Source organism: Somniosus microcephalus, chromosome 21 (assembly GCF_052327205.1).
Source record: "Somniosus microcephalus isolate GS21.2 chromosome 21, FLI_Smic_1.0, whole genome shotgun sequence".
NCBI classification, from domain to species: domain Eukaryota; kingdom Metazoa; phylum Chordata; class Chondrichthyes; order Squaliformes; family Somniosidae; genus Somniosus; species Somniosus microcephalus.
In genome coordinates this window covers 41,542,041-41,557,698 of record NC_141007.1, presented here as the reverse complement: position 1 = coordinate 41,557,698, position 15,658 = coordinate 41,542,041, and the positions used below count along the sequence as shown (strand labels likewise).

The 15,658-nt window shown below is 41.6% G+C and overlaps 1 protein-coding gene across 1 annotated transcript in view; it reads left to right on the top strand.

The window, feature by feature from the left end:
• The window catches only part of pik3r5 (phosphoinositide-3-kinase, regulatory subunit 5), a 114,822-nt gene extending 100,470 nt beyond the window's left edge, over positions 1-14,352 (top strand). The window contains exons 16-19 of the mRNA XM_085963485.1: positions 257-350; positions 2,293-2,375; positions 5,974-6,089; positions 7,931-14,352. Coding sequence (XP_085819611.1) covers positions 257-350; positions 2,293-2,375; positions 5,974-6,089; positions 7,931-8,078 — 441 coding nt within the window. The 3' untranslated portion in view covers positions 8,079-14,352. The remainder of the gene's footprint in view (positions 1-256; positions 351-2,292; positions 2,376-5,973; positions 6,090-7,930) is intronic.
• Positions 14,353-15,658: the final 1,306 nt, after the last annotated feature.

Genomic DNA, 15,658 nt, shown 5'->3' with positions numbered 1-15,658 from the left:
TGGGTAGTCCTGAAAGGTGCTATATAAATGCAAGTTCTTCTTTCTCTTATTAATTATCTGCAGTCCCTCTCTTTTCCCAATTAACTGCATGGTGACTTAAGTCACATGCTACAGTTAACAAACCTTTCATACAGTATTAAACAAGAAAGCTGCAACTCTAAAATTCTCCATTTAAATGCACGTTGATTGTGAAGAAAAACCTGTCGGTGACATGTCGCCTCACTTTCTAATAGTAATTTCTTTTGTCTTCCCTTAGGCAACAGTCAGCAGAAGAAACCAGTGGAACACTGTGGAAAAAAAATGCACATCTGTAAATCTTAGCAAGGCCTGTAAGAAATATGATGAGCTAGGTAATATTTTTCATAGCGACCAAATTACTTTGATGAGATCAAAAATATGACCTTGTATATCTTTAGTTGCTCCAGCTAGCCATTTTACATTTCAGTAAATGGCACTTATCAGTCCACGGTAGTTTTCTTTGGTTCTTTAATGTCAAGTTTGGCGTCCTTTGAGATGACATTAGTTGTGATCTAAGATCACGTAACAAGGTGGGCCGTAAGAAGGTTGTCATCATCCACCCCAAACATTGCACCACCACACCTACACTGTGAATATGCAGTCTCCAGAGAATTTAACCGCTACACCAGCGAAGACATGCCGATCCAGGCCGACTTGAACATCCGACCACCAACCCATCTCAAGTCTAGAAGGCCATTTTGGACCGTCGCCAAAGCCCTTCAGCGATCTCCCCTCAGCCTTGATGACCAATGCTTGGAGGAACTGTGACATGCCAAATGGATTCCTTATATTGGACCCCACAGTACAAATTGAAGGATCAAACCTTCCTTGCAAATGGTGGACAACCATCAACTGCCTCAGAACCGGTTATGGTAGATGCTGCCATCTTCTCCATAGATGGAAGATTAAAGCTTCCCAGTCTTGCGACTGGAGCTCCTAATCAGATCCTGGAGCACATCATTGAGCTCTGCTCTCAGAGAAAATTCACAGGCAGCCTACAAGATATCCACGCTGTTACACCAGAAGCTTTGGCCTGGATATCTGACTTGGATGTTGACATTTGATTTGCTTTGCTACTACCATACGAAAGAAGAAGTCTACTGTGAAATTTGTTTCATTCCATCCTTGATCATTACCAAAGAGTTTGTAAGGTACAACACATAGATTGCACAAAGAGAGGCTACCCTAATTTTTTTTTCCCATCGCCAAAAGTATGTTTGTTAAAATGGCTGTCAAATAACATGCTGGTGCCTTGCAACACTTCACAAACGTGAGCTGCAAGGCACCAACATATCATCCGACAACCATTTTCAGTAACATAATTTGGCTGAAGCAGAAAAATTATGATAGATCCTCTATATGTAATTTACATAAGATGCCAATTACATTCTAGACAGATGGAGGACAGCCTTAGCTGATGTATGAGGTGCATGATCAAAATGAGATTAATCAGCTCACTCGGTTGTGTCATACGATGCCAAAACAACAGTAGACCCCAAGTTCAGGTCTTGGTTTGTGCTGAGTCAGATTATCTCAGTTGGGTACATTCGAGACATGGCAATTCGCTTTAGTGCCTCTGGGGTAGGAATGTGAGGCTAAACTTCACGCAGGGTACTTATTCCCAATCGTTGCCCTTTAATCTCTGCTGGAACATGCACAAGAGTGAACATCAGGACTGTGCTCCCTGCAAGACCCACCATGGTCTCATGGCCTAATGGCGCTCACCATACAGACTCACAGATTGAGAATGGTGATTTAAGCGAATTACTGAAAGGCTGTTGGAACTGAACCCAGTAATAGTCAGTAACTTGAGGATAGCAGGAACGAAAAGGAGGGAAAATTTGAAAGAAAATAAAGTTTTTGAAAAAGATAACCTGAGTCTGCTACTTCCCATGATTAACAAGACAGTGAGCAAGAGTTAAAGAATAGAAGCACATTGTGAACATTTCTGAAGTTTTTTCTCCACCTATTTTAAAATCTGCAAAAAGATGTGGGAATCTGGTACTCGAGACTAAATGTTTAATGTGATTAGTTTTGTTGTTGCTTATACTTTTGCATTGGTAGCAGTGTTATAACAGTTAAGTTTTTTAAAATCAGAGCCCACTTTCATGAGAATGTGTGCAATTCAAAGACTCAGTACAGTACTATCATTGTATTTCAAGCACTTATACAAGATAAGCTATGTGTTTTTAAACATAAATCTAGATCTTTTGAGTATGCATTTTTTAACCAGGATAATGATTTTCTTTAAAAATAAATTTTCATTTTCTTCAGAATCCAATACAGAATATCTTCATCTTTCGATGACTGAGGTGGTAAAGCGACAGAACTCTAAATCCAAGAAAAGTTACAATCAGGTAAGCACAGACTTGTTGCGAGGTTAAGAACTCAAGGCAGATGCTTTACAGAGCGCTGACTGATCAGGAAGGGATAGCTGCTGCAGTGGGGAATAAAAGTAATGCAGAAATATCCAGAGGTGTTTTTACACGATGCTTTCACTGCCCTTTTACATTATAAGGGGTAATTTTCCAACATTGTCCGCCTGGTGGGGAGCCTCACCGACTGGGAGCACAAATTAGAAATAGTCAGCAAATTGTGTACAAGTGTGTGCCTAAATTTCCAATATGTGGTCGCAGTGAGCAAGGCTCCCCGACAGGAACACAATGGTGTAAAATTACCCCGTTCAAGTCATGTCTCGAATGAGATTAATGAAAGCTTCATGAAATGTCCAGTACAAGAGATGACTGTCAAATCTAGTTGAAACTTAACTGTTTTAAGTTATTGGCAGAGACTGAAGTAGTTGCATGTCCCTTTAAAAAGTTGATAGCATGCACACATCGTGTCATTTTTATGATGCTCACCTGATGTGTTGCAATATTTTGTCTCTGACTGAAGCCACAGTCAGAGATGTGTGTGTTTGTTTTTAGTGTTCATTCCGCCGGTACTGAAATCCCTTACTGCTGCCCCAAACATTTATGCAATGATTTTTTTAATTGATCTCTGGGAGTCTGCTGGTACTTATTTCTTGGCAGGTGTACTGTTTAGTCAATGCCTCTTATCATTGGCGATCTAGTAGTGGGCACATTCCTGGTCTTGGAAACTCCAGAGGTCAGGGTTTCTCCTCCCAATTGGTCTCGGGAGTTTTAGTTATTTTGCTTTGGATTTCAGGATCATTCTTGAATTTCACAAGCTGCCATATTTTTAGGAGTTCAATGCTGAATTTTGGATTTAAATATTGAACACCTTGGCCCGGATATTCCGATCACTACAGGTGGGTACGCGCTGTGTACCCACCCGTAGGGATATCGAAAATGGCGGTTTCAGGCATGCGCTGAAAACTGGCATTTCCAATCTGTCAAGAATGCTCTTGCCAGATCGGACGCCTGCTCTGGAGAAGGGCCTCTGTGGGCAGATAGTTCCGCTTTCTGGAGCCCCTCCGCCCGCAGAAAACCCTTAGAATTCTTACGCCTGATAAAAGCAGGCAGGATAAGAGTTGAAAAAAGTTTTTTTTTTAAATTCAGTCTTTTATCATTTAAAAAGACTTTAAAAAAGGTAAGTTTATTTTTAGCCCTGTAATTTTTTTGGTTAAAATATTTAATTTATTGTAATTTCAACTAATTTTAAAAATGTGATTTAAAAAAAAAAAAATGTATTTAATGTTTTGAAGTGTTTTTGGGGTGATCTCCATTCATATATTTGTCAGGTCTATCTGTCAAGTGTATGAAGGGAGATTCCCTTCTTTGATTGGCTCCCCATGTGATCCCAGGGATGCTTGCGAACCGCATGCGCCTCTGGGATACGTGGGCCCTGCGCACTTGGAGTTGGAGAGGCCCAGGAGTGGAACTATACGCACCTCGGGAGCCCTCAGTTAAGGGCGTAGATTTTTTCCAGATCGGAGGCTTCAGCACGCGGTAAGCCTCCGATCGGAAAATACAGCCCATTATCCTTTACATGTGACTCTATCAATGAGCTAGATAAGCACAGGAGAAAGAAAGAAGGATAAGTTGATGGGGTTAGATAAAGAGGGGTGGGAGCACGCTCGTGTGGAGCATAAACACCGGCATAGATCTGTTTGGCTGAATGGCATGTTTCTGTGCTGTAAATACTTTGTAATGAAGTTCTTCTAAGAGTACCATAATTACACTGTGGGGAAATATTAAAAAGGAAGGATTTCTTTTAGAACTGGCTGTGTCAGGAGACAGGGTGCAACCAGAACTTAGAATACTGTCCTTTCACTTCTGTTATGTGAGTCCCGACTGAGAATGCAAGTCTGAGCCTTCTATTAACTGTAAGGCTTCTATGTGAATGGGTTTGACATAGTCAGGACCTAAATCCTTTTGAGCATGGCTCTTCAGGGAACATAAAACTTTCATTCAATCGGCCAGAGCTGAATTTGAACCCAGGTCTCAGGGGTGAAAGGACAGAGTCTCACCCAGATCCCTACATAAGACTTATCTTTCTCTCCAATTTACTCAGTCTCCTCTTTTCCTGATAATGTTGACTCTACCACTGAGGTACAGTTCTATGGCTGGTAGTCATCCTCTGGCTCCAGTGGCCCATTATTCATATGTTATACGTGACAATGAGTGCCACAGGCTGTCTGACTGAGAAGGATATCAAATTGAGCCCAATTCTGACCTCTACCAACATCCTTAGATGCACTTCCGGAAGGGGTTGTTGTGTAGCAATCAGGAGCAGGAACTCTGGCTATTGTTCCCTTCCTGAACACAGGGTAACCCTGTTGCTGCCTTAAGTGGCATCAACTTAAGTGACCTCACCGTCCTTGGCCTCTTGCATTGTTCCACGGAAGCTCAGCGTAAGCTCGAGGAACAGCACCTCATCTTCCGATTAGGCACTTTACAGCCTTCCGGACTCAATATCGAATTCAACAATTTCAGACCATAACCTCGGCCCCTATCATATTTTTATATATTTTTTATCCACACTTTTGGTTTGTGCCTTTTCCTTTTTATTCTCTCCCACATGGCAGCTGTCTCTCATTCTGCCACCGCATTTCACACTTCATCTAGAGCCATCCTTTGTCTCTTTACTTGTCCTATTACCATCTCGTCGGCTCAGTCTCAACGAAGGGTCTTCGCTCTGAAACATTAACTCTGTTTCTCTCTCCACGGATGCTGCCTGGCCTGCTGAGTTTTTCCAGCGTTTTCTGTTGTTATTTCAACTAACTTAGCACAGACAGGGGATGTAGAACAATCTTCTTCTTCTTCTTAGGCAGTCCCTCGGAACCGAGGATGACTTGCTTCCACACTAAAAATGAGTTCTCAGCTGACTGATGAGTCTAATGCGGGACCTACAGTCTCTGTCGCAGGTGGGGCAGACGGTGGTTGAAGGGGCAGGTGGGTGGGGTGCTTGGGTTGACTTGCGCTTGGCTTCCGCTTGCTCCCGGCGAAGAGACTCAAGGTGTTCGGCGCCATCCCGGATGCTTCTCCTCCACTTTGTGCGGTCTTGGGCCAGGAATTCCCAGGTGTCAGTGGGGATGTTGCACTTTTTCAAGGAGGCTTTGAGGGTGTCCTTGAAGCGTTTCCTCTGCTCACCTGGGGCTCTCTTGCTGTGTCGGAGCTCCGAGTAGAGCGCTTGTTTTGGGAGTCTCGTATCGGGCATGCGGACGATGTGACCTGTCCATCGGAGCTGATTGAGCGTGGTCAAAGCTTCAATGCTGGGGATGTTGGCCTGAGCGAGAACACTGACGTTGCAGAGGAGTTGTAGAACAGTGGTATCTCAAGGTGTATATAGCTCACAGACTAAAACATTCCCTCTGCCCTATTGGGACAAGCATAATTTGCAAATGACCAGGATTCAAGTTTATGTTTGCTAAGTAAGTGCAAAGGAAAGGAAAGGAAATTAACTATGAACAGAACATTTGGTGCGGAGTGCATCTTCCACAGGATGTTTGACTAATCATTATTTGATGCAAATCCCTTTCTGTTGTTCCAGCAAATAAGTATAACCCAAATCAAGATTGACAAGGTACAGATAATAGGAGTTAATAACACCACATTTGCTGTTTGTCTGGACCAGGATGAGCAAAAAGTTCATCAGAGCATAACCAAGTAGGAGAATTATTTTATCTTTTAAACTCGTTTGTTATTTTTGCAAACTTATTTTAATATAAAAAAGTATAAATGCAAAAACCATAGTCTTCCTGCAGTGCATTAAAAAAACAACTTTTGCTTGTATGTAGCACTTTTATTACATATCTCAGAAACATCTTCAAGTGTTGTTTTTAACAGTGTAGCTACTGTTATGTAGGCAACTGTGCCAGCCATTTTATATGCAGCAAGATCCCACAAACACAATGAGCGGAGTATCCGTTTTATGTGGTGTTGGCTGAGGAAGCAGTGTTTACCAGGATACTGAGAGAACGCCCTGCTCTTCCTCAAATGTGCCATGGGATTTCTAACATCCTTCTGAAACTCAGGTTAACATCTCATCCAGATGACAACACCTCCAGCAATGCAGCAATCCCTCAGTACTGAGCTGGAATGTCGGCCTAATTTAAGTGCTCAAGTGCTGGAGTAAGACTTGAATCCATAGCCCTCTGTCTCAGAGGCAAGAGTGCCACCCACTGAGCCCTGCCCATGATCAGCCTGTCTGAGAGTGTGGCTATGGAATTTGAAGAGGTAGCTGTTCCCGCCCCACCATTCCAGGAACTCTTAATGCCTGGAAACTCCCTAGTGTTGTAGCTGCGAAGCATTACAATTTGAGTAGCTAAATAAACTGCACTTCCCTGTTGGTCACGCTAAGTAAATTATGTTTTCTTTGGCACGTGAATGTTGTTTTTGTCTAGCTGAATAATGACACAGTGCTTATCGTTGACGGGATGTGTACTTACTCAGGCAAAGTGATTCCCCCACTTGTCGGGTGGCGGGGGGGGGGGGCGGGGGGGAGTCCAAAACTAGGGGTCATAAATATAAGATAGTCACTAATAAATCCAATAAGGAATTCAGGAGAAACTTCTGTACCCAGAGAGTGGTTAGAATCTGGCCCTAATTTTACACCAATTGGCAATCTCACTCAGAGATGTCATAAAGGTGACTGACTAAATAGAAAATGTCATACAGTTCCGAAAGGAAGTTCTGAGGTTGGAGCTACGACATATTTCTGGGGTACATAAGAACATAAGAAATAGGAGCAGGAGTAGGCCAATCGGCCCCTCGAGCCTGCTCCGCCATTCAATAAGATCATGGCTGATCTGATCCTAACCGCCAATCTACTATCACAGAACCATCTCCTGAATCTAACAGAATTAGACACACGAAATAGGAGAGCTTTATTCTGCATTTATCTCATGCTATACCTATCTGGGGAGTACTTAATACTTAACATGAAATGCCTGAAATTGGAAGTAGTTTCCATTTCTCATCCTTCATCCCAATGAGCACAAAGATTCACTGAAACTTAAAAGAAAAGTAACTGTTACTACACCATTTGCTCCAAATACCTGCTTAATATAATATACAGGTGATTGAATTTTGAAACATGCTCTGGTCTCTCTTAATTTGGTTAAATGAGCAGACATTGTGCATCAATGAGGAAATAAGAAGGAACAATGACAGATAGGAAAATACCCTCTGGCGCATCCAGGATGCCTTGTGTATACACTCTCTACCCCACCCAAAAACCATGCAACAATTCAAAGTACATTCATACATAAGCATCTTCAAAATTGAACTATATGAGGAAAAACATTACAGGAAGGGTAGAAATCTTAACAAAACTGTATTATATCGTACATGTACCACAGAGACCAAAATGTGTAGCATATTTGCATAAAAAGGTCACAGCCAACTCATGCTGCCTAAACCGGTTTGTGCAAAACTGTTCCGCTTTTTCCTGTTTGGATCCTTTGATATAAAATGAACTGATATCTACCTTGTTTTGTCTTGTTTAGATGTGAGGTGTCTGTGTGTTACAAGCCTGAGGATAGGGTGCCTCAGAAACTGAAGAAACACACTTCTTTCCAGAGGCAGCAACAGCCATCAAAGTTCTATTCACTCCTCTGTCTTCCAATTGTAACCTTCAGCGGAGCTTTGCCATAGCAACTGCAGACGATGACACATTGTCCCTATCTCACTACTGGCTGAAAATTCTATTGCACCAAAACAATGGACCTGATTTTATATTTTGGGCCGGCACTAATAGATTTACTGTTGTATAAATCTAATTTTTCATTGGCGCTTACAAAAGGCCTCAGATGAGCGTGCCAATTTAAATTGTGATCCAAATGGTACAAATAGGTTGTTTTATAGCCATTGTTAATAAGACTGCTAGGGAGGGAAGAGACAAAATGCTTCTTGGACAGCTGGTGGCTATTTGTTTCCTGGAACTGTTTCAGAAAATGGAACTTCAGTGTCACAATATGGAAGAAGCTAACTTATGCCTTGACTTAAATATTCATGTGGTGCAAATATAACATTTTTGCTGGAGAGCAGAGTGGTGCATTGCCTTTGTGTACGGATATATTGCAGCAGAGAGCGTAACCATAGATCGCAATGTTAACTGAGTGGAGCGGGAAGTTTAGAATTTGGTGAGAGCAGGAATTCGGTGCAGAGGAGGAAGGAGGTGCTTCTTTTTGCCGTTAACACTTGCAAGTTAGTGTGTAAAAAAACCTTAAAACAGACTAAACGGTAATTACCTATAAACAAATATGGACTAAGATAAGGTAAGGTCCAAAGATAAAGAACTAGGATAACTAAACCGGGTTTCAAAAGGTGTGAGATTTTCCAGTAACGTCCATTCGGCTGGGGTAAACAACTCCCGGACCCGGTGACGTCACAGGACAGTAGGTTGGTGATTGGCTGGTGAGGAATACATTTTTTTGCACTCGGTTGAGTAAACAGTACGTAATTTGCTTTTTTTTAACAAAAGCAGTCTACCTAATTTTAAATAACAACAGAAAATGCTGGAAAAACTCAGCAAGTCAGGCAACATCCGTGGAGAGAAATTTGAGTTGACGTTTCGGGTTTGACCCTTCTTCAAAACTGGAGAGAAAAGGAACTAGATCGAAGGCAGGGCTGCGATCGGACAAAAGAATAAAAGAACCAAAAGAAGTAAAAGAGATTAGAAGCTAGACGAGATGGTAATAGGCTGTGATTAGGTGTAAAGTGTACTGGCAGGGCAAAAGATAGCTGCCAGGTGTGAGAGAGAAACAAAAGGAAAGGGGGGGGGGGAGCCTTCCGGTCTCAATATCGAGTTCAACAATTTCAGATCATAACCTCGGCCCCCATTTCATTTTCACTTATATTTTTCCACTCCTTTCCTTTCCCCCCCCCTTTCCTTTTGTTTCTCTCTCACACCTGGCAGCTATCTTTTGCCCTGCCAGTACACTTTACACCTAATCACAGCCTATTACCATCTCGTCTAGCTTCTAATCTCTTTTACTTCTTTTGGTTCTTTTATTCTTTTGTCCGATCGCAGCCCTGCCTTCGATCTAGTTCCTTTTCTCTCCAGTTTTGAAGAAGGGTCAAACCCGAAACGTCAACTCAAATTTCTCTCCACGGATGTTGCCTGACTTGCTGAGTTTTTCCAGCATTTTCTGTTGTTATTTCGGATTTCCAACATCTGCAGTATTTTGCTATCCTACCTAATTTTAATTCAGGCTATAAATAAATAAAACAGACCACAGTTTCAGGGTAGGCTGTGCCGGGACTATAGGATGTGGGAGTTTGTGGACAGCAAGACTGTCCCGGATTCCCACATCTGCAGGAAATGTCTCTGCCTTCAGTTACTCCGGCTCAGAGTCATTGAGCTGGAGTGCGAGTTAGAGACACTCTGAAACATAAGGGAGGAGGAGGAATTTCTGGAAAGTTTTATCCAGAACACAGTCACACCCCAGAGGAAATCACAGGTTCAGGAAGGGGAGGGTGCGACTGCCAGGGAGCCAGTTAGCGGGGACTTAGGAGAGGTTGAGAAGGAGGTCCTGCAGACACCGGTCCTGTTCAACAGGTACGATTTCATCACTACCTGTGAGGACAAGGAGAAAGACTGCGGGGAGGACAGCTACAATGTAGACCAAGGCACTGTGGATCAGAGGGCAGTCCAAGGGGGGGAAGAGCAGAATAGAAATGTGGTAGTGATAGGGGATTCTATAATTAGGGGGATAGATAGCATCCTCTGCAGCCACGAACGAGAGTCCTGAAGCGTGTTTTGCCAGGGTAAGGCGGCTGAAGAGGAATTTGAAAAGGGAGGGGGAAAATCCAGTTGTCGTGCTCCATGTCGGAACAAACGACATAGGTAGGACCAGGGAGGAGGTCCTGCTGTGGGAGCATCAAGAGTTAGGATGTAAAATGAAAAAGCAGGACCTCAAGGGTAATAATCTCTGGATTATTGCCTGAGCCATATGCAAATTGGAATAGAGACAGACAGATCAGAGGAATTAACATGTGGCTAAAAGGCTGGTGTGGAGAAAGACGATTTTGAGGGGCTGAGAACAGAACTTGGGAAAATAAAATGGACAACAATATTGGCAAACAATGATGTAGAGCAGCAATGGGAAACATTTAAAATGGTATTCAACAGAATCCAGGAAAAATATTTTTTGCTTAAAAAAGAACAAACTAAACACTAATGAGACACCATGGATAAATAAAGGCATAAGGGAAAAACTGAGGATAAGGAAAGAGTCATACACTAAGTACATGGACAGCAGGGGAGAGCATGACAACGGAGAATACAAAGATATTAGGAGAGAAGACAAAGAGGAACTATGAAATTAAATTATCAAGGAACATAACACAAAATAGTAAAATATTTTATAGGCACAAAAATAAAAAAAGGAAAGTCGGGATGGGAATAGGGCCACTAAGAGATGGACAGGATAAAATCACAGGCAGCGATAGCGAAATGGCAGAAATATTAAATAATTACTTTGCTGCAGTATTTACCAGGGAGATGGATCAGGTGGGCATGCCATTGCAAGATAAGATTAGAAATTATATAACCGCATTTAAAATAAAAAGAGGAGAAATATTAAATAAACTAATCAAACTCAAAGAGAATAAAACCCCAGTCTGGATGAATTGCATCCACATATTTTAAATGAATCTGGAGAAGAGGTAGCAGAGGCACCATTACACATATTTAATAATTTGTTAGTAAAAGGTGTAGTGTCAGAGGACTGGCAGATAGCTAATGTTATACCTATATTTAAGAAGGGAGACAAAACATGTTTGTGTCAAAACAAGCTTGACATCGGTGGTAGGAAAAATAATGGAATCCCTACTAAAGGAGAACACAGAAAAAATCTAGAAACCAAAAGTATAATAATGAATAGTCAGCATGGATTTCAAAAGGGAAAGTCTTGCTTGACCAACTTCATTGAATTCCTTGAAGAGGTAACAGAGAGAGTAGACAAGGGTAATGCAGTAGATGTAATTTATTTAGATTTCCAAAAGGCCTTCGATAAGGTGCCACATAAGAGACTAATGAATAAGGTCAGAGCATGCAGAGTCAGGGGACAAGTAGCAGAATGGATATCTAACTGGCTGCAAGACAGAAAGCAGAGAGTAGGGGGTAAAGGGTAGCTATTCAGAGTGGTGGAAAGTGGGGTCCCACAAAGATCAGTGCTGGCACCACTGTTGTTCACAAATTATATTAACGATTTAGACTTAGGAATCAAATTTTTTTTTTCTAAATTTGCGGATGACATCAAATTGTGTGGGGGGGTGGGATAGTCAATACTGAGGAGGACTGCAATAAATTACAAGAAGACATTAATAAACTTGCAGAATGGGCATATAATTGGCAAACGAATTTCAACACAGATAAATGTGAGGTATTACATTTAGGTAAGAAAAATAAGGAGGTTACATATTACTTGGAAAATAAGAATCTAAATGGGGTAAAGGAGCAAAGGGATCTGGGAGTAAAAATACACAAATCACTAAAAATAGTGATGCAGGTTACTAAGGCCATAAAAAAGCAAACCAAGCACTAGGGTTTATTTCTAGAAGGATAGAATTGAAAAGTAGAGAAGTTATGCTAAACTTGTATCGAACCTTGGTTAGACCACACTTGGAGTACAATGTACAGTTCTGGTCACCATATTATAAAAAGGATATAGAGGCACTGGAGAGGGTGCAAAAAAGATTTACAAGGATGATACCAGAAATTCAAGGTTATAACTATCAGGAAAGGATGAACAAGGTGGGTCTCTTTTCGCTTGAAAGAGAAGGCATAGGAGTCTTTAAAATTATGAAAGGTTTTGATAGAATAGACACAGAGAGAATGTTGCCACTTGTGGGGAAGAGCAAAACTAAAGGCCATCAATATAAGATAGTCACTAAGAAATCAAATGGGGAATTTAGGAGAAACTTCTTTACCAAGATAGTGGTGAGGATGTGGAACTCGTTACCACAGGGAGTGGTTGAAGCGAATAGTATAGATGCATTTAAGGGGAGGCTAGGTAAGCATATGAGGGAGAAGGGAATAGAGGGTTATGCTGATAGAGTTAGATGAGGAAGGATGGGAGGAGGCTAGAGTGGAGCATCGACTGGTTGAGCCGAATAGCCTGTTTTTGTGCTGCATATTGTATGTAATTCTATGTACAGTAATATCATAAGGTGCATATTCTGGCCTGCAATTCCTCATATTGGCACCATGCAAAAATTACAAACCTTGAGGGGAGGAATGATAAAAATTAAGCAGGAGCCATTGTATACCATTCTTATGCAATTCATGGCATGTGATTGCAGTGTTTTTGGGAAATGCCTGGGATAGATCCCTGCTCTTTTGATTAAGGAATGGTATGTGAAACTGGGATGGTGGGAGAAGGAACTAAAATAAAGACAAAACTTGAATAAAAAATGTTAAAAACTAGTTCTCCACTATAAAGTATCTTTCAGTACTGTGCAAATAATGCATGTAAAACAGAGTCCAATATTCTAATACAGTGTAAATAATCCTCTTGATGTATTGTAATAAATTTTACAGCTTCCTTAATGTACAGATAAAGGCGATGACTCGAGATAAACAGAAACCTGGTGCAGAATCCTATCGTACTGATTCCTTTCCCACTGAATACAATAACTGATTTAGACATGACATTTAAACGAATAATGCTGCAGATAATTTATCTTGCGCACACTCATAAACTCCTGTGAAAGACATTAATGGGGGTACATCTTGACTTTGTGGGACAGTGTAAAACAGGTGATAGCAAATCGGCAGCCCATTTTACATCTCTTCTGATTTTTATTTCCATTGAAGTCCCAATGAATTTGTCCAATAACGTAATTTAATTTCAATTCAGTTACAATAATTAATACTGGTTGTTCTTTTGAAGATAAAACCAGCCCATTGAAATGCTGATTTGAGTTTAAAATGTTTGGGAAACTAATTAAGCATTTACCAGAATTCAACTATGCTGGGCTAGTAAAACTGGCCAGTATTATATCATAAATCTCCTTATTGCTTTGATGATGTTTCTTGTTTAAGTGTATCACTGTTACTGATGATGGGTCAAAATTATTTCGATTTCCTTTACTTATTTTTAGAATGCAGAACAAATTATTTTTTTGTTTCAAATTTCAAGAAAACTGTGAAATAAGACATTGGGAAAGATTTCTTCTGTGTCGCAAAATCAGGAATACATTCTTTATACACCTAGCACGCAGAGGAAAATTTTCCTCATTGTCTCTGTGGCTTTGCACACATTCCTTTAATTCTAGTTTATAACCATTTGCATATTACAGCAAATGGGTATTTTGGAAGCTATTAAATTACTGATGTGTATGGTTTGAAAATGAATTTTGATCCAGCACTCAGTTAAAACCAATCTTCATGTGGTGTACTTTTGTCTGGAGTTTGGAGCTCGATTGAAAAGCCTTCTGCAGGGCTTATTACAATAAGGTTATGGACGATTGTTCTCTGCTGCAAATGCGATCAGAATGAATTCACGGCGGGAATTCCTGACTACGGTATAGGAATCTGACTCCTTTTGAATTGACCAAAGTGATCTAATGTTTATAAACCAAATATTGACAACAATCTATCTGACAGTTTGAACTCCTGCCTTCTCAGAGATGTTGTATAATGTGCAATAATTGTATTTCTATTCCGAATTCTTCTCTTATTTTCCTCAATTGCAGCCACTGTATACTAATAGCTTCAGAAAGTGCACTGGCAGTTTATTTCTTTTCTCTCAAAGTAGGGCTGTTACGTACAACTTTCAGGGATTCAGACGAATTGCACTGTCTTTAAGGTACTGGATTGCACACTAAACTGTATATATTTGTATAGTTAAAGTACACTGTAACAGTAGAATATAGATCTCATTGCCATTGATTTAAGGATAAAGCTTATTGACAGTTTAAACGGACTTTGCAGTGTGTTTAATTGCCTTTGTTAACACAAGATGGAAGCTCTGTCTGTTCCTGAATAAAAGAGATCACCCCTGATTTTAAGGGGGGGGTGGTGGGGGTGGGGAGGTTTAGTGGCTAGGAAATGTGGATAACGCGAGGTCCTGCCAAATTTAATGGCAGAATCAGATTTGAATTTTTTTTTCTCTGTTTCCTGGCTGGCAACCAGCCAGATTGAAAAGGTGGCTGTAGCCAGGGAGCGGAGAGGAGGGAGGAAGAAATCGGGGGAGGGGTGGGGCAGTGGGTGTGTGAAGACATCACGGGGAAAGGAGATTGTGGGCTGGGTGGGAGTTTGCAAGTCGGGGGAAGGTCACGGGTCGGGGGGGTCGTTTTGGGGGAGGTCGTGGGTTGGGGGAAGCTCGTGGATCGGGGAAGTCGGGGGCAGATCATGGGTTGGGGGTTGAAGACATCGCGGGAGGGAAGCAGGTTAGCTTTGGTGGGGGGTGGGGGGTTGCAGTCCTGCTCCTTCTGGCCCCCAAGCAGTATTGGAACCTGCTGGATCCAGCCTTTCTCGCCTCCCTTCAGTTGCCGGGTTTCCTGTGGCCAGGGAAACCTGGCCCGAAGCCATTAAATACAAAATGACTGCTAAAATTTGAGGCAGGCAGCCTCATTAACATATTTAAATAACTGACCAGCCTCTCGAGGGAAGGTCAGTTGCCCACCCCCCAGTCTGCCTGCGTTAAAACCAGAGGTGAACGTGTTTGAGGCAGGTTGGTGTCGGGTTTCAGATGTTTGAAATTTTAACTCCTGCCTCCTCAGCCTTCTCCCGCTTGTTGTGGGGGCACTGTTGAGGGGGGGGGGGGGTTAAAATTCCCTCCAACATGTCACCTAGCACTCTGCCTCTGTTCATAAAAATTCTAACGTGTTGAAACCTCTTAACTAATATGTACAAGCTGCGACTGCCTATGAGCAACTATTTTGCTGTACATCTCTATTTTATCACTTAAATGAGTTTGCTTTGACACCACAGTAAATGGATTCATCATATAATGTAATAATTAGCCTGGTGCCCAAATGTGCAGATGTGGTTTCTAGCCCATGTGCTAATTTTCAATACATCGCCATGACCTGAGGGAAACCCGTTCTTCCAGGTTTCCTGGTCGCAAAATAGCCCTTCCGCCTCTGAGCTAATATCAGGGCCTTACTGCCAACTGCTGGAGCCCCCATTCAATGGGGCATGGTGTATATATAAGTTATCAAGAGGAAGGTGGCAATGCACTCACACATTTTATGATGAGCTGTGCTGCACACCATGTTACTCT